Below are 15,047 nucleotides of genomic sequence, written 5' to 3' on the forward strand. Positions count from 1 at the left end.
GCTTCAGCTGGCGGTCTTGAATTTTGCTGTACTGAAATAAAGAGGGAAGAAGAGTTCATCCTGGAGTACGATCTCAGGTGTGAGCGTTTGCACACACACACACACACACACACACACACACACACACACACACACACACACACACACACACACACACACACACACACACACACACACACACAGTTTTCCTGCAGACAGTGATGAAGAAGAGATGCAGTCTTGCTTTGTTTTCTGTGTATTCTTATTAAATTGACAGTATTCCTCCATATATCACATGTTGAATACTGCCATCCCTATGATTATGGAAACTGGACAATGAAAGATGATGGATGGATGGATGGGATGCAGACAGTGACAACCACATAACCACCTGCAGCACCTACAGCAACTCGGTGCTGGCTCACCGATGTGTCTTACTCTCAGCCAAACTAGCCAATCTAAATTTAGCTCCCCTTGCGAGGCCAGCTTGTTGAAAAATTGATCGATAGTGGAGTTGCTGCTATAGTAACGATCCCTGTTTTAATGGTGGTCAGGTGTCACTGGATCTCCCACTAAGCAGATAGTGAACGACAGCGAGCGCGGCGCAGGACGATGAAACAAAGTCGCCTCTGAAGCCGGTGACATGTCCCGGAGTGGTCACAGGACAGATAAGGTGAGGCTTTATCTTTAAAACCCTCATAACTCTGTGTGTGGTTTCATGAGGACAAGGTGGGAGACGAATCAACACATCGTTGGCATAGCGATGTCATCATAGCAGAAGCAGTCTGGTGTGACCTGTGCCTCGTCCCTATCTGCAGGGTGATGACACGGTGGAACTGTGTGGCCGGGGGAGCTGGTGGCTGGGAGCACTGAGAGTAGGTGTCGCACTGCTGTTTGGTTTCACAGACTCTCTGAAACCAAGTGTGTGCTTCAGCACAGCCCAAAACCCACATGCCACTTACATGCATGAGTAAAATGACGCATTAGAAAATAATGACATTAATATTAACCTTCAACTAATCAATGATTTCGATCATTCTGGTTGCTGGAAATTGAGTGAAATTGGCATCTTCAGTGGAATTCAACAGCTGTCTCTCATGAGGTCACCCATCCATGAACTTACTGCAGCATTGCTCTTGCATTGTTCCAAAATGTCAGACTTTGAACTGTTGTAAAATAGTTATGAAATTAAGAAACGTGGGTCAGAGATTCCCCATGCTCCCACTCTTCCAGGACACACCCATCCCGGGAACCTACCACGTCCGAGACTTCGTTGAGGAGGCTGACCTGAACCCTGTGAAAAAAACTTACGGCTTCAAAGGTGTGGGCAGAAAAACTCAGACCCTGGGTGTGCGTAAGGGGGATCTGCTGCTGCCTGGAGCGTATGAATATACAGACTCCACCCAGGAAGTCCTGATGCACCAGGCTTCCTACTCTTTCAAGAACTGCCCCCGACCCGACATTTTCACCCTTGGAATTAGAGACAAGGTAGCACTGAGACTCATTTACTGATCCTTTTTGAAAGTTTTCATAGTTTTTGCTTTCTAGTTTTGCTTTCACTTGAGACAGAAGCCATGTGTAACCAACCAGTTGCTGCTGAGTATGAAGCTTCTTTTCTTGAGTTAACAAAGGTTTACATTGTGGGTCAGGTACAGCCCAGTTCAATATTAGGTGGCTCCAGTAACTACCTACTAACCGGTAAAACAAGGTGCACCTCTAAATTGTTCCCCTTTCTTTTAGCGTGAAGAAGTTATACTTAACATTTAATCACTGAGATAGCTTAAATAACCCAGTATGATGTCAACAAATCAAGGTGGGGAGCTTCTTTACGACTATCAGTTTCTTAAAGGCATTAGTTTATACACAGCTTTCTAAAGGTCCTGCCACAGCATTTCAGTTTAGACTCTGAGACATTTTAACGCATCCTGTTGCAGATTTGCTGCTGTGTTTAGGATCATTGTCCTGTTGCATGACTCAGTTTGGGCCAATGTTGAGCTGTTGGACAGAAGGCCTCACATTTGACTGCAGAACACTCTACAGAGGAGTTCATGGCTGACTCAATGAGTACAAGGTTCCCAGGTCCCGTGGCTGCAAAACAAGCCCAAATAACCAGCCCTCCACCATTGTCCTTGACACTTGGTATCAGGTGTTTGTGCTGATATGTTCTGTGTGGATTTGCCAAACACAGCGCTGTCCACTACACTACAAAAACTCAAAATCTTACCAAATATATTTGTCTTATTTTCTAGTCAAAATTATCTCATTACACTTAAAAGAAGACACAATCAGCTACAGGGCAACATTTCAGTGAGTCGAAGGAACTTGTTTCAAACAGTGAATTTTGAAACTAGAGAAAAACTGGAGAAGTTTCACTGGTTTCATTGGCATTTTTTTTTTTTACTTAAAACAAGACATATTAGCTTGACAACCCTTTGTTTTTTGCAGTTTCTCTGTGCATTGTACGGTCTGACCCTGAATTTGCAGTTAACACACACATGAATGCTCCAGACGAGCAAACTAGAAATGCTTGCGTTTGCTAATGATCAATCAATCAAATGCATCTGATTAGACATTAGACCACATTACCAGCCCCATTAAATCCAATAGAAACAGCAAGGCTTTACTTAGCTTTCCATAGCACTGCATATAGTCCAGTGGAAACGTTTTCCTTCACATAGCTGAATTCACTTCGTGCCACACAGCACAAGAAAATATGATCAAACTAATCTGGCTCTTATGCAACTAAAAATAAATACAGCAAGTCAAGGTTATTGATGCGTGGAAGAGTAAATGGTTATTTGTTAAAACAATAAAAAAGAGAAAAATCTTTTATTTTACAGCCACATATACTAACAGTAAAGTTTAGCAGGTATAGATTTCAGGCCCTGGAGTCAAACCTGGGAACCTCCCCATAGAGACTGAAGTCATTATGAGCAGAAACTTTTGAATGATAGACTTCTGCTTTCACTAGCCTAGGGGTGTAATTTACTTCAGCAATATTTATTCACTGCTCCGTTGTGGAAGTCTGTTTGGATGTAACCAGCTATCATCCATACTTTACTTAAAGCACAATAGGTGCCCCCCTCAAAAAACAAAAACAAACTCAGGGTGATACTTTGGTGTATATATTAAAAAAAACATCTTTATCTTCTTATTCTCCTTCTGCCAGCACATAAACACTTCGCCATGTGACTACAATGTGACAGCGAGACCAGTGGAGAAGATTCCCTGCAAGTAAGCGCTCGACAAACAGCCACTCTTTAACTTTCAGATCACAGCGGCGCAGACAAGCCATGAATCATCCCTTGATCGCGAAATCCTTCCTCCTCATCCGGCTTTCTGGTTCCCTCTCTCACCTCCATGCAGCTCAAAGATGGAGGAGCAATCACCAGGCTGCTCTCTCCTTTCCTCTGCTGTCGATCACAAACTTCCTTATCCATTTCTTCTCTCACTTTTTCTCCTTATTGTTATTTGCTCTTTTGCCCCCTTCCTTCTCTTATCTCCTGTTCTCGCAGGCATGTGATGTTTCGCTCGACTGTGCAGCGGATCAGCTTTCTGCCTGTAAGTAGGATCTGATCGCCAGGACCAATTATTAACACCATTCAGTCTTTCCATTGTCCACAAAAAGTTTCCTTACAATACACTTTCAATAGGTTTTGATTACAAGCTATGACCTAATGTGCACAAGGCAGTTATGACAACCGCAAGGGTTGAAGAAAACCGATCCCAGGGCGCTCTGACTGTATCATTTTCCCCCATTTGAAGGCCTGTTATGGCACTGCTCTGGTTGACCAGTCAGCTTTGGTTCAAATTGCAGCGTCGGTGCTGGTAGCCGATGGATATTTGAGCTGCGCTGGCAGCTGCTGAGTGTTGACAGAGAAGGAAAGGCGCTAAGAAATCCCGAGGGTGTTATTACTACAGAGCTGGGAGCAGTTTTCTGCCATCGCTGGTGTCAAAGCAACTCAGAGACAAGATTTTTTTGTCAAAGGTTAAGCAGCTGCATGTGGGAAACATTAGAATATCAAAGCTGAGGAGTCTTAATGGTATGTGATGAAGAAGTCGGTGTGGCCCAGCGCGGGAATTTGAAATTTCTTTCCACTTGTAACTCAGAAAAACACGAATCTGACTTTCTTACATGGAGTATATTTATTTAATTTACTTATTTAGCTTGATTTGACTTAATTTCTCCTTTCTGGTGAAATTTTGCGTCTCAGATTTATATGTTGTTCTTTTGATTTAACTGCACTACCTGAGATTTAAGCCTTGAGATTTAAACTCACCTGAATTCATTTAAAAATTGCACATATTCTGATGTGGATGTTCTCTATTGTTATCTGTTAATGTGGCCTACTGTACAGCTGGCAGTGGCATTCATTTAGGACCCCCAGAGGAAGAAATCTCATGTCTTTTCTAATCGGCTGAACATATTTGAGATCTACCCAGTGGGTGGAGTTATTATTATTTTCCATTTGTACTTTTCCCATAAAGTAGTGATACCTTCAACTACACAACTGAAAACTGCAAAGTTCTATAAAACTTTCCTTAAGAAAATCTTTTAGAGATATTTCTTTCTTTTTTTGATTTCACCTAATCTTAGAAAGGTTTAAAACTTTAATGAATATCAAGGCACCGGTGGAAAAAGACGTCAAAGTTGAAAAGTTTCACAGACATTTGCAGAATATGCCAGGTACCTACGTCGCCCAGGAGAGCCTTTCTTACACACTGTACCGCAGCAGGAAAGTATGCCAAGTGCTTTGGCCCAAACACACATGCACAAGAGTTTCACAGCTGCCTGATGACTCCCATGAAATACACCTGCATTAGCACCTCTGTTAGCATGAGGCAGGCGTGCCGAGGTGCTGGCAGGCAGGGTACCGAGGATCAAGTGAGCTGGCAACTGGAATCAAATGGCATGTAATGGTAGTAGCCACTGCTGCAAGGAGAAGGGTAGAGGGGAAAAAAGCACTATCCTGTCTTCTTCTGTCAGAATCAAGGAGGGATGGAAAATAAAAGGCCCGTCCTGTGTTCAGGGACAGGACGACAGTCTTATGTCTGGGGAGGAGAGCGGAGGAGGGGTGATGCTATTTCTGCATGGCACGCCGCTGGTGATGACCAGTATGTGTGTTAGTGGGTAACGGGAAAGGAGAAGTGAAAGGCACAGAGAGGAAGAAGGACTGACCGAGTTCTGACAGAAACTAGCCTTGAATGTACCTGTGATGAAATGCGCTGATATTTATATAAGTGCTTGTCTTGTTGTAGCGACCACTCAAAGCTCTTTAGCCAAGACACGTGTGACTAATGCCATAAGTTCATACTGTGCTTTATTCCATACACTTTATCTCATATACACTCACCAGTTAACCTAACATGTCTTTAGAATGTGGGAAGAAGAGGAAACCCACACAAGTACAGGTAGGACATCCAAACGCCACGCAGAGAGGCTCCAGTCAGGGCTTGAACCAGTGACCGCGCTGCTAATCTGTGTACCACACATCTGCTGGCAAAGGTTAAAAAGTCAGGACTGAATTGATATATTGTATGTCTTAAATGTAAGACCTCGAAATAGAAGTGGTGTACATGGTTAGCACATCCTTCAGATCACTGAGTATCAGACTGGGACAACAACAGGTTTTCATGAGCAAACATCAAAGAGCCAAGGAATTAAAAATGATAGAGGACATGGTGTGCAATAGTAGTGCACCATGAACCTGTGAACTGTATATAAAAGATAGAAATGGCTGATATCAACCTTTAGTTGGTGAAGCTTCTTGTTCTGGAGCATTTTGGCCATCTTGGTGCTACATCTTCATCTTCTATTTAGTCTTCGACAATTTTGCTCTAAGCTTGGTGGGTAAGCACCCTGGAGGTTAATCACAGAGCTAGACACATCAATATTTTCTTGCTATTTCCTTCAGAAAGATGGCCCTGCTCCATGCCACTACAACCCACAGACCAAACCAGCTAAAGCCATCACTTCCTGTTTCAAATCCACGTTGCCGCGGCTACACGGTGTGCACTCAGTGAGTCTTATTTACATTTCTTGTGTTTTTCTACATGCCGTAATTACTAATTTAAGACTTCGTATTTTACATTAGCTGCATTAGAACATTTTTATGTTATTAGGTGCTTTTTCAATTTGTTTCAATGATGATCATATTTTTACATGCTTGGAAATTATGGAAATTCATCTGATTTTAAAGGGATTAGTTATTAAACGGGATTTAGATAACTCCTGTAAATAAAATATAACATCACAAGATTATGTAACAGATAAAGAAATCAAACACACACCAAATTTATTTAATGGGGCACGGATAACACGGACTGGAGACAGATTAAAAGAGAAAGCAGATGCAAAGCAAAACAATGAGTCTAGCAGGCGCGGACGATTCTAATTTTGCATAAGACTGCAGGAGGAAAAGTCCTAAATGACTTCAATAGAGGGTTGAGGCACAGATGGCAGGATATTTAGTCAATAGTGATCAACTGGTTAGTGTTTCAGTAAGGAAAGTGCCTAAAATAACAGCTGCATTTAGGAAATATGGCCGACAATTTAATGCATTGCACAGTTTTGGCTCGCAGGTATTCTCATTATTTGAAACATTGACCATATTTATTTATTGCATATAAGTATGGACCATTGTAACAGTATGCATAGAGCAGAATATAGAATAAAAGAGCAACTATTTCTATCAGATTGTTTCAGCAGAGTAGATGTAGTCTATAAATTATTACAGATACATTAGGGTTCAACCTGTAGTAACATCCATACATTACGATTCTCACAGACATGCCTTTTGTATTGCGGATCAATACAAAGTTGTTCTAATTTATAATCTATATACTGTGAACATTTCCATTCCGATGGAGTGCTCTCTTTCAGGAAGACAATGCCTCCGTCCATGGGCCGTAGAGTCTCACTGAACGATCTTATAAGAAAGCTAATGGTGTGAATTGTATGATTAGGCTTTCAGCTGAACACTCATGGGTAATTTTTAAATGGATGTGATAGAAACCGCTCTGCACCAAACAGCAACTGAGGGGATATCTTCTGAATGAATGGCGTTCCCTTCTTCCTGTAGTGTTTGGAGTACTTGGATATTAAATACTGAGATGTGTTGAAGCTTAGACCCCATATTGCTTACACTTTGTTTGTTTCTTTGGTTGCAGTCTCCTGTTTGTTAGCAATCAAAGGTTACAGCATTTAGAATTATTTGAATTCATACTAGAAAGCTACAAACTGACAATATATTATAAATTGAAAAGTAATTACAGTTACTTGTGTATTTCACAGAACACTCCAGGACCGGGGGCCTATGATCCTTTCAGGAAGTCGTTTGCACAAAGATGTTAAGGAGCCGTCTTAATTTTCCATGATACAAGCATCCCTGCATTTAGTCATTGTTTCAACTTACAGAGTGAAGTCACATAATCCAGTGTTTTAAATATAAGATAAAAGTAAAATCATGGCTGCATGAAAGAGGGGAAACCTTTGGTCTTTTATTACTTGGAGCAACGTTTATCTGCATGTCAGTGAGGGATTTTGTGGTCTGCCAACAACATAATCAGCTACATTCGTCGTGCTCAAATTGCTTTAGTGACGCCGGCCAGGGAAGCAGAATGATCTTATCTGCAACAAAGGGTACTTCATTCCACTTAACTACATGTTCCCGGTATTGCGCCCTCCCTTCATCTCTCTTCCCTCTCTCGCTCCTCTTTCCCTCTCTGTTGGCAGTCAGGCTGCCTTTGCCTTCCTACTATCTCTGCCCTGCGATGCACTCAGGAGGAGGAATGCTGCTCAGCCATGCGTCACATGCACATAGCTTAGTGTGGCATGCTGCACCCTCAGATAACACATTCGATATTAGAGGCCAAGGCAGTGGCACACAATAAAACAGCTATTCTTATCGCTACCTACTCCACATACTCGCTCTTTCTTTCAACGAAACAAACAAGCTTGGGACACGGAGAGCGGCGCAGATAGGAATCGCCTCTAAGTGAACATAATGCTGTTGTAGATTACAATGCAATATGGGATAGGCACAGATATAACAAACAAGCTGTTACTGTTAGGAATCTGGACACTGTTATTTACCCAGACAGGACTTTTGCTGAGCATGCATGCACTGCTTTATTGTAGAGTTGTTGAGGGAACTGAGGTGTACTCAGCTCTTCGTCCCAGCCAGACTCTGTTAATTAGATCCAGGGATTAAAGCCCACTTTATTAAGTATTTGAGTGTTGTGTTAAGTACAACCAGAGATGGGCAGTAACGCGTAATCTGATTACTTTTTTCAAGTAACGAGTAATGTAAGGGATTACTATTGCAAGAACGGTAATTAGATTACCGTTACTTTCCCGTAGGAACGCTGCGTTACTGCGTTACTAAAACCGTGATTTTTTTTGCGAGAATGTCTCATGACAGTGATGTAAGCGAGTGCGACGTTTGTGACAACAGCTGTGTGCAGATCAACAGTGGATCATATATCAAGTGTGGGAGAGAGTATGAGCGTGCAGCGTTTAAAGCGTGGAAGTACTGACCTTACTTTGAGTTTGATTCCATAAAAAGTGACAAAAACATTAGCGTCCGTTGTGCGTGGGAAGAAAACTTCTTTTACAGCGAAAAGGACCCCTAAACTTCCAAGCAAGCACCGAGTGCGCAACGACGTAATGGGAAATTCACAGAGAGACTCGCGGATTCTTCAACTGACCGCCGCGGCACACCTGCATCAGGGTAACCCTCCGCCTACCCTACTCCTGCTTTACAGGTGAAAATAGAGCAACAGGACCGCTGAGTCTTTGATTTTATTTATTTTCTGCTGTGTTTCACTTACATCTATTTGAAAGAGTGAGTGTAAACACAAAAAAAATATTTTATTTTATGTGCTGGAATGTGCAGAAAATAGGTTTAAACAAATTTCTTCCAGTCAGACAATGTTGCATATAATTAAATTTTTGCTTGATACATAAATTTAACGGATTTAAAGTTTTAAAAAGAGATGTTTCCATTTGATTACATTTTGACAGCTGGGATAGGCTCCAGCGCCCCCCGCGACCCTGAAAAGGATAAGCGGAAGCGAATGGATGGATGGATGGATGGATGGATGGGGTTATGCAGAAAAAGTAGAATTGGGCTGAAAGATCTATTTCTTTATTACCTATTCAGTTTGTAAATCGTGTTTTTAAAAAGTAACCAAGTAACTAAGTAATTAATTACTTTTGAAAATAAGTAATCAGTAAAGTAACGGGATTACAGTAATTAGTTACTGATTAGTTTTTTCAAGTAACTTGACCAACACTGAGTCCAACGCATACAGTAATATTGTAAGGACGAAGAACAGTTACAGTATGTTAAAGCTGATTCACAGAAAAGAAAATCGGCCAGAATCTGTAAATTTCCCATCAAGTGTTTGAGCACCAGTAGCTACCTCACTTTAAAAAAAGCATACCCTAATCTCTTTGCTAGTTGAACACTGAAGCTGCACTCACCTATACTCTTCATATTCATGGGGGATCAAATGGATGAACCGTTTGGTACCGGGCCACGAGAGTTGAGGCTCGGGTGTGAAATGTATGGTTTTCAGGGTTTTTATTGTTTTTTTAAAAATAGTTTTTATCATTAACTCGGTTTCCCTGTGTCTTTTCCCGTGTATTATGAACAAATCTTTTTTTTTTTTGGGGGGGGGGTACCGGTACTGTTTTTATTTTGTTGTATTTATCCACAACACCTTATAGGCCAGTCCAAAATATTATCGGACATAAACGGGTCCGTAGCGCAAAAAAGGTTGGGGACCGCTGGTCCAGACAACTAGAGTTTCATAGGTATCCCTGTTTTTACCAACTGGTCACGGCAGATGGCTGATGCTGCCTGAGCCTCGATCTGCTGGAGGTTTCTTCCTGTTAAAAGGAAGTTTTTCCTTCCCACTGTCACTAAGTGCTTGCTCATAAGTGGTCGTGTACTTGTTGGGATTTCCTCTCTAATATTGTAGAGTCTTTATTTTACAATACAGAGCTCATTCAGGGAATTTGCTCTTTGCAAATAAAACTGAATTGAATTGAACTTACAATTTCAATTTAGTACAGCTGATTGTATCTAAGCGTTGCATTTACAGCTTATTGTTTTACCGAACGACCGAATGATTCTAGAAAAACACCCATTTAAATGCATCTTTCACTGCTGTAATCCATGAAGTGGGACTAATTCACTAGGTCTGGTTCAGTATGTTAAAATGGAGGATTTCCACAGTGATTTTTCACATTATCATTCCAAGCAGACAATAAACATCTGCGAGGTAACAAAAAACACCACTGACAATTCAGCCAGCTGCTGTGGAAGAGGTTACAAACTACTTCTGAGGCATCCGGCTGAATCTTTTATAATAATAATGGATTGGATTTATATAGCGCTTTTCTAGGCACCCAAAGCGCTTTACAATACCACTATTCACTCTCACATTCATACACTGGTGGAGGCAGCTACAGTTGTAGCCACAGCTGACCTGGGGCAGACTGACAGAAGCGAGGCTGCCATATCGCGCCATCGGCCCCTCTGGCCAACACCAGTAGGCAAGTAGGGTAAAGTGTCTTGCCCAAGGACACAATGACCAGGACAGAGAGCCCAGGGATCGAACCGGCGACCTTCCGGTTACAGATGCGATTCCCAACCCCCTGAGCCACGGTCTTGACATGACTATTTGGGACGGTGGTCATGGAAGTCTTGTGCAGCACTATCATAGCACATCTACTTAGATTAACAGTTAAAGCCCTCCCACACACACACACACACACACACACACACTCTGTTTTCCTTCAGTTGCTGACACTTAAAAGCTTGATGAGGTTGAAGGGCCAGTCTCTTATTCCCCCTGTCATTATTCCAGAGACAAAAGAGGATACACTACCACTCAGAGTGGAAGGCAATCTTATTAACACGGGGCTTTGCATACACTCTCTGGAGAGCTGGATCTCCACAGTCAGCACTTGCAAGGAAGATACAGTAGGAGAGATATGTGTGCGTGTTTGTGTGTAACAAACAGCCAGAATGGCCTGCGGTCAAGGCACCAAGCCGCCAGTAATCTCTGACTCCGTCAACCCCTGGTGCCCTTCCTCCCTTCTCATCTAAATGATCTCCGCAGTACAGCACTGATCTCTGACATATGCCTCATACTGATGACTTAACACCCTCCACCTCCCACAGCCTGCCTTGACCACAGGCACGGCCAGGCACCCGCTCCTCTGTTGTCAATCAAGCTCACCCTCGTAGATGCACGGTGCATTAAAATAAACACTTGCACATCCATGCAATGCAGCGAATGCACACGCGCTTGTGATCTTTTGCTTTTTAAAAATGCGCTTTGCAAACTGATGCGCAAACCTGCGAGCACGTGCACACACATTCATTTCTTAAAGGCTCCGTGGGGAATCAACACAATCCAACATATCAATTTTTCTTAATCTATGATGAGTACAAACATCAAAGTAACACATTGTCCTTCTTTTTGTTTCTTACCTCTGCTAGTTTTTCATGTGGCGGCAAAGGTGTTTTAAGCATGATTTCAGTTGCGCTGGCACAGTGGAATTCTCTCATTTAATGGGTACAAGAACATCTGGTGCCAGGGTAAGTCGTACAAGCAGCCCAAACATTGACTCCTCTTTCTGGGAACAGCTTAATGAGATCCGGTCGCCATTCAGGAAGCAATGCAGCGCATCACTGAACGTCTGGAATAAATCTGTGTTTTTGGCAGCTTACAGCAAGATTTGACCGTGCTACTCAGCTCCACCGTTGGGCCAGAGTTGAGGATGTCAAATTAACAGCTAACACTAAACAACATGCTGAGAAAATGTGACCCAGCTTCGGAGCGATGACGAAGGCAGACCACTGGAATTTTCAAAGAATGTGAGGTTACTTAAAAATACTCTAATCCAGCACTGGTGTGGGACTTCTTATTGGTTTGTTAAGTCCCAGCTAAAGTTCTCCAAACAAATAAACCCTTGAACAGTGCAGCCATTGTTTTCACTGACATTGCGTTGAGTTAAAATGGCCCTGCAGTACTAGCTCCATCTTGCTCCATCTGTATAACACATCACCTTGAAACACCAGGAGTGGGGATAGACAAAGAGATTTGCAGGTTTATGTTCAGAGGGCTTCAGGCTCATTCACTTTCAACACTACAGCCCTACACTAAGGGTGACGACCAAGGAATTTAGCAGGCGGTCCGACACACCGGGAGGTTAACTAGGTATCCTTTCACCGCCCATCTCAAGCTGCTGACAGACACAAAGGAGGTACATTACACTTCTATTAAATGACATTTAAAAATTTAATCAGCTCCAATGAGCAACTGTTAGTGAACAAGGGGGTCATTGTATAAGTGGGTAATGGTGCTGGCGCTGGCGCACAGTGTGTGGAACGTGGACCAACAGCGCTGGAGGGCTATCAAGTTTTGGATCTGGCGATTGATGGAAGACAACAAACTGCTGACCAGGCTGCTGTTTACTGTGGCGTTATTGGGCCTGCTTGCTTGAAAATTTCAGCCTCATAAAAATGAGTGCCAGAGCATGTCCAAAATATTAGGCTGGCAGCAGGGTGGCAACAATGTGAGAGTAATATAACACCTATTTTATATCAATAAGCAGGTATATCAGATATTCTAGTGTCTGGCAAAGGATTTTAGATGGTGCATGTAGATTCTTTCAGAGCTACAACTGACCTTATTCACACAGGAAGGTGGAGGGCTAAGTTAATAATACTAGAAAGGTTAGCAACTTGTATCCATAGCTAGCTAACAGTGTTGGCATCCGTCTATCAGCAGTGGCAAAAATGTCTTGTATACCAACCTGTAAACACTTTTTGTCAGGCTGTAACACTGGGAATTGTAACATAAGAGTCAGAATTGTGGAATGGCACTAAAGTAAATATAGCTCTGATATCTGTTTGTTAAATGTAAATTTAAGACTAGCATAGCTTAGTACAAAAATCTATTTTGCATTATTAAAAAAAATGGCATAAATTCCACAACTTTGGACTTTACACATTGTGTTAAATATCGACCTTTTGAAGTTACAGTAAACAGATTTACTTACCTTTAGAAAAAAAAAATCCTTTTCCTCTATTAGCTTAAACTTTATGCTAGGTCAAGCTAACTGCCTACTAGCTAGTACAGTAAGTCTGCAGAAAGCACGCAGTCATGAGAAAAAATGTTAGATATGTTAGATATGTCTTTTAAGACCTCACTAAGTCCAAAAAAGTGGACCACATCAGTCCAGCTCTGAGGTCTTTACACTGGCTGCCTGTCCGTCAGAGGATAGACTTTAAAGTTCTGATGCTGGTCTATAAAGCTCTGAATGGTTTAGGACCAAAATACATCAGTGACCTCCTGACCCAGTATGAACCTTCCAGATCCCTCAGGTCATCTGGATCCGGTCTTTTATCAGTTCCCAGAGTCAGAACCAGACACGGAGAAGCTGCATTCAGCTTTTATGCTCCTTATATCTGGAACAAACTCCCAGAAAGCCTCAGATCAGCTGAAACACTCAGTTTATTTAAATCCAGGTTGAAGACTCACCTGTTCTCAGCTGCATTTGAATAAAGCACCAAATCCACACTTTTAAGCTTAAATTTCAAAACTTACATTTTAACTACTGATTTTATCTACTGTTCTGATTTTATCTGTTTTGATTTTATATACTGTTGTTTGTTTGTTTGTTTGTTTATTAGTTAGTTAGTTTGTTTGTTTTAATCAATTTTAAATCATGATTTTTATTTGTTTGTGTTTCTAATGTCTCTGTAAAGCACTTTGAATCACCTTGTTGTTGAATTGTGCTATACAAATAAACTTGCCTTGCCTTTTAGCCAACCTTTGAAAATGACACTTGTGGATTTTATGATGATACATTTTCATTATAGCCAAAAGTATATTGATTCAGGCAGATGCTAATTTGAAGCTATTAACAGCACCATAGTGTAACTCATAGTAAAACTACAGGCAAACATTTATTGAGTTTTTTTGTTAGTGTTTTTTAACTGAAAATTCATCTCAATCATCAAAACATTTTCATTTTTATTTTACAAATGATTTTTACAGCATTTTGAATACATTCTTATGTCAACGCGTGAACACTGAAAATGCTCGAACACATTTTCCCCTTGGGGATCAACTCCGACGCATCTGTCATTTTATTAATAAATGAGATTATGAAACCACATCTGATCCTTATAACCTCCATCACACCCCTCACCCATCCATGACTCCCCAGCCTTGTTTGGTCATCACAGTGATGGTTTACAGTTTCCTTGTTGGCGCCCCGCAGCAGCAGCACCGCCCAGCCCGTGCCCTCTATGTGCCCCTGCCGGGTTGGCATCCACGTTGATGACCTGAATACCACGCTTGCATAGAAACCTCCCCCAAAACGGTCACCGCGGTTCATGTACGTTTGTTTATCACGAGGTGTGGAGGGTGTGTTGCTCAGGTATGAAAGTGACACCAGAGTGATGTGCATGGGTGGCATCACAGTGACAGTGTAAGTATGAATGTGTGTACATGTGTGTGTATACTATATGTTTAAGCATATATACTTGTGCTGTACCTCAAAATGACTTCATCGCATGTCTCTCATTGTCAGAGTATGTGTGTATCTTTGTGCACCATGTAATACTTCACTCCTTCCCCTTGAGGATTAGACCATTCATCTCCCGAAGCCCCTGTGTAGGTGTCTCACACGGTGCTAATGAGGAGAGGACGGAACAAGGGAGAGTCGGTGAGTGAGGAGGGAGAGAGAGTAAAAATAGACTATTCCGATGGCAGAAAAGAGGCGATAGTGATAGATAATCTCCATGTCCAAAAATCGAAGTATTGATGAATGAGGGATTTTCATGCCAAGAGCGATCGGGGCGTGGGCGGTTCTTTTAAAAAAAAAAAAGAATACAGGGAAGGTAGAGATTGGTGCTTGCAACGCTGCAGGGAGGGAGAAGAACAGACGGCTTTTTTTTTCTCTAAAAGCAAAGCCAGGGACTCTTCCCATAACACAAATCAATTTACACCAGCCCGAGACATTGATTATAGCTGGTTCA

At 41.9% G+C, this 15,047-nt stretch overlaps 1 protein-coding gene across 2 annotated transcripts; it reads left to right on the forward strand.

The window, feature by feature from the left end:
• stpg4 (sperm-tail PG-rich repeat containing 4) lies at positions 1-7,610 on the forward strand. Of its 2 annotated transcripts, none has more exons than XM_026190533.1 (8): positions 1-77; positions 534-652; positions 798-854; positions 1,213-1,467; positions 3,149-3,213; positions 3,495-3,540; positions 5,895-5,999; positions 7,274-7,610. In XM_026190533.1, the coding sequence occupies exons 2-8, from the start codon at positions 623-625 to the stop codon at positions 7,331-7,333; spliced, it is 618 nt and encodes a 205-aa protein (XP_026046318.1). In that variant the 5' UTR covers positions 1-77; positions 534-622; the 3' UTR covers positions 7,334-7,610. The 2 variants fall into 2 exon arrangements, with proteins under 2 accessions (XP_026046318.1, XP_026046316.1); XM_026190531.1 differs by having other exon boundaries at positions 5,899-5,999.
• The last annotated feature ends 7,437 nt before the right edge of the window (positions 7,611-15,047 follow it).

Source organism: Astatotilapia calliptera, chromosome 13, assembly GCF_900246225.1.
Source record: "Astatotilapia calliptera chromosome 13, fAstCal1.2, whole genome shotgun sequence".
NCBI lineage: Eukaryota > Metazoa > Chordata > Actinopteri > Cichliformes > Cichlidae > Astatotilapia > Astatotilapia calliptera.

What these genes read in the sequence shown, in the direction of transcription:
- stpg4 (XM_026190531.1), top strand. Translation starts at nt 623, where the DNA reads ATGTCCCGGAGTGGTCACAGGACAGATAAG. An exon ending in GTGGAGAAGATTCCCTGCAA is followed by an intron (nt 3,214 to 3,494) that starts GTAAGCGCTCGA and finishes CTGTTCTCGCAG; the next exon opens with GCATGTGATGTTTCGCTCGA. An exon ending in AGCGGATCAGCTTTCTGCCT is followed by an intron (nt 3,541 to 5,898) that starts GTAAGTAGGATC and finishes TCCTTCAGAAAG; the next exon opens with ATGGCCCTGCTCCATGCCAC.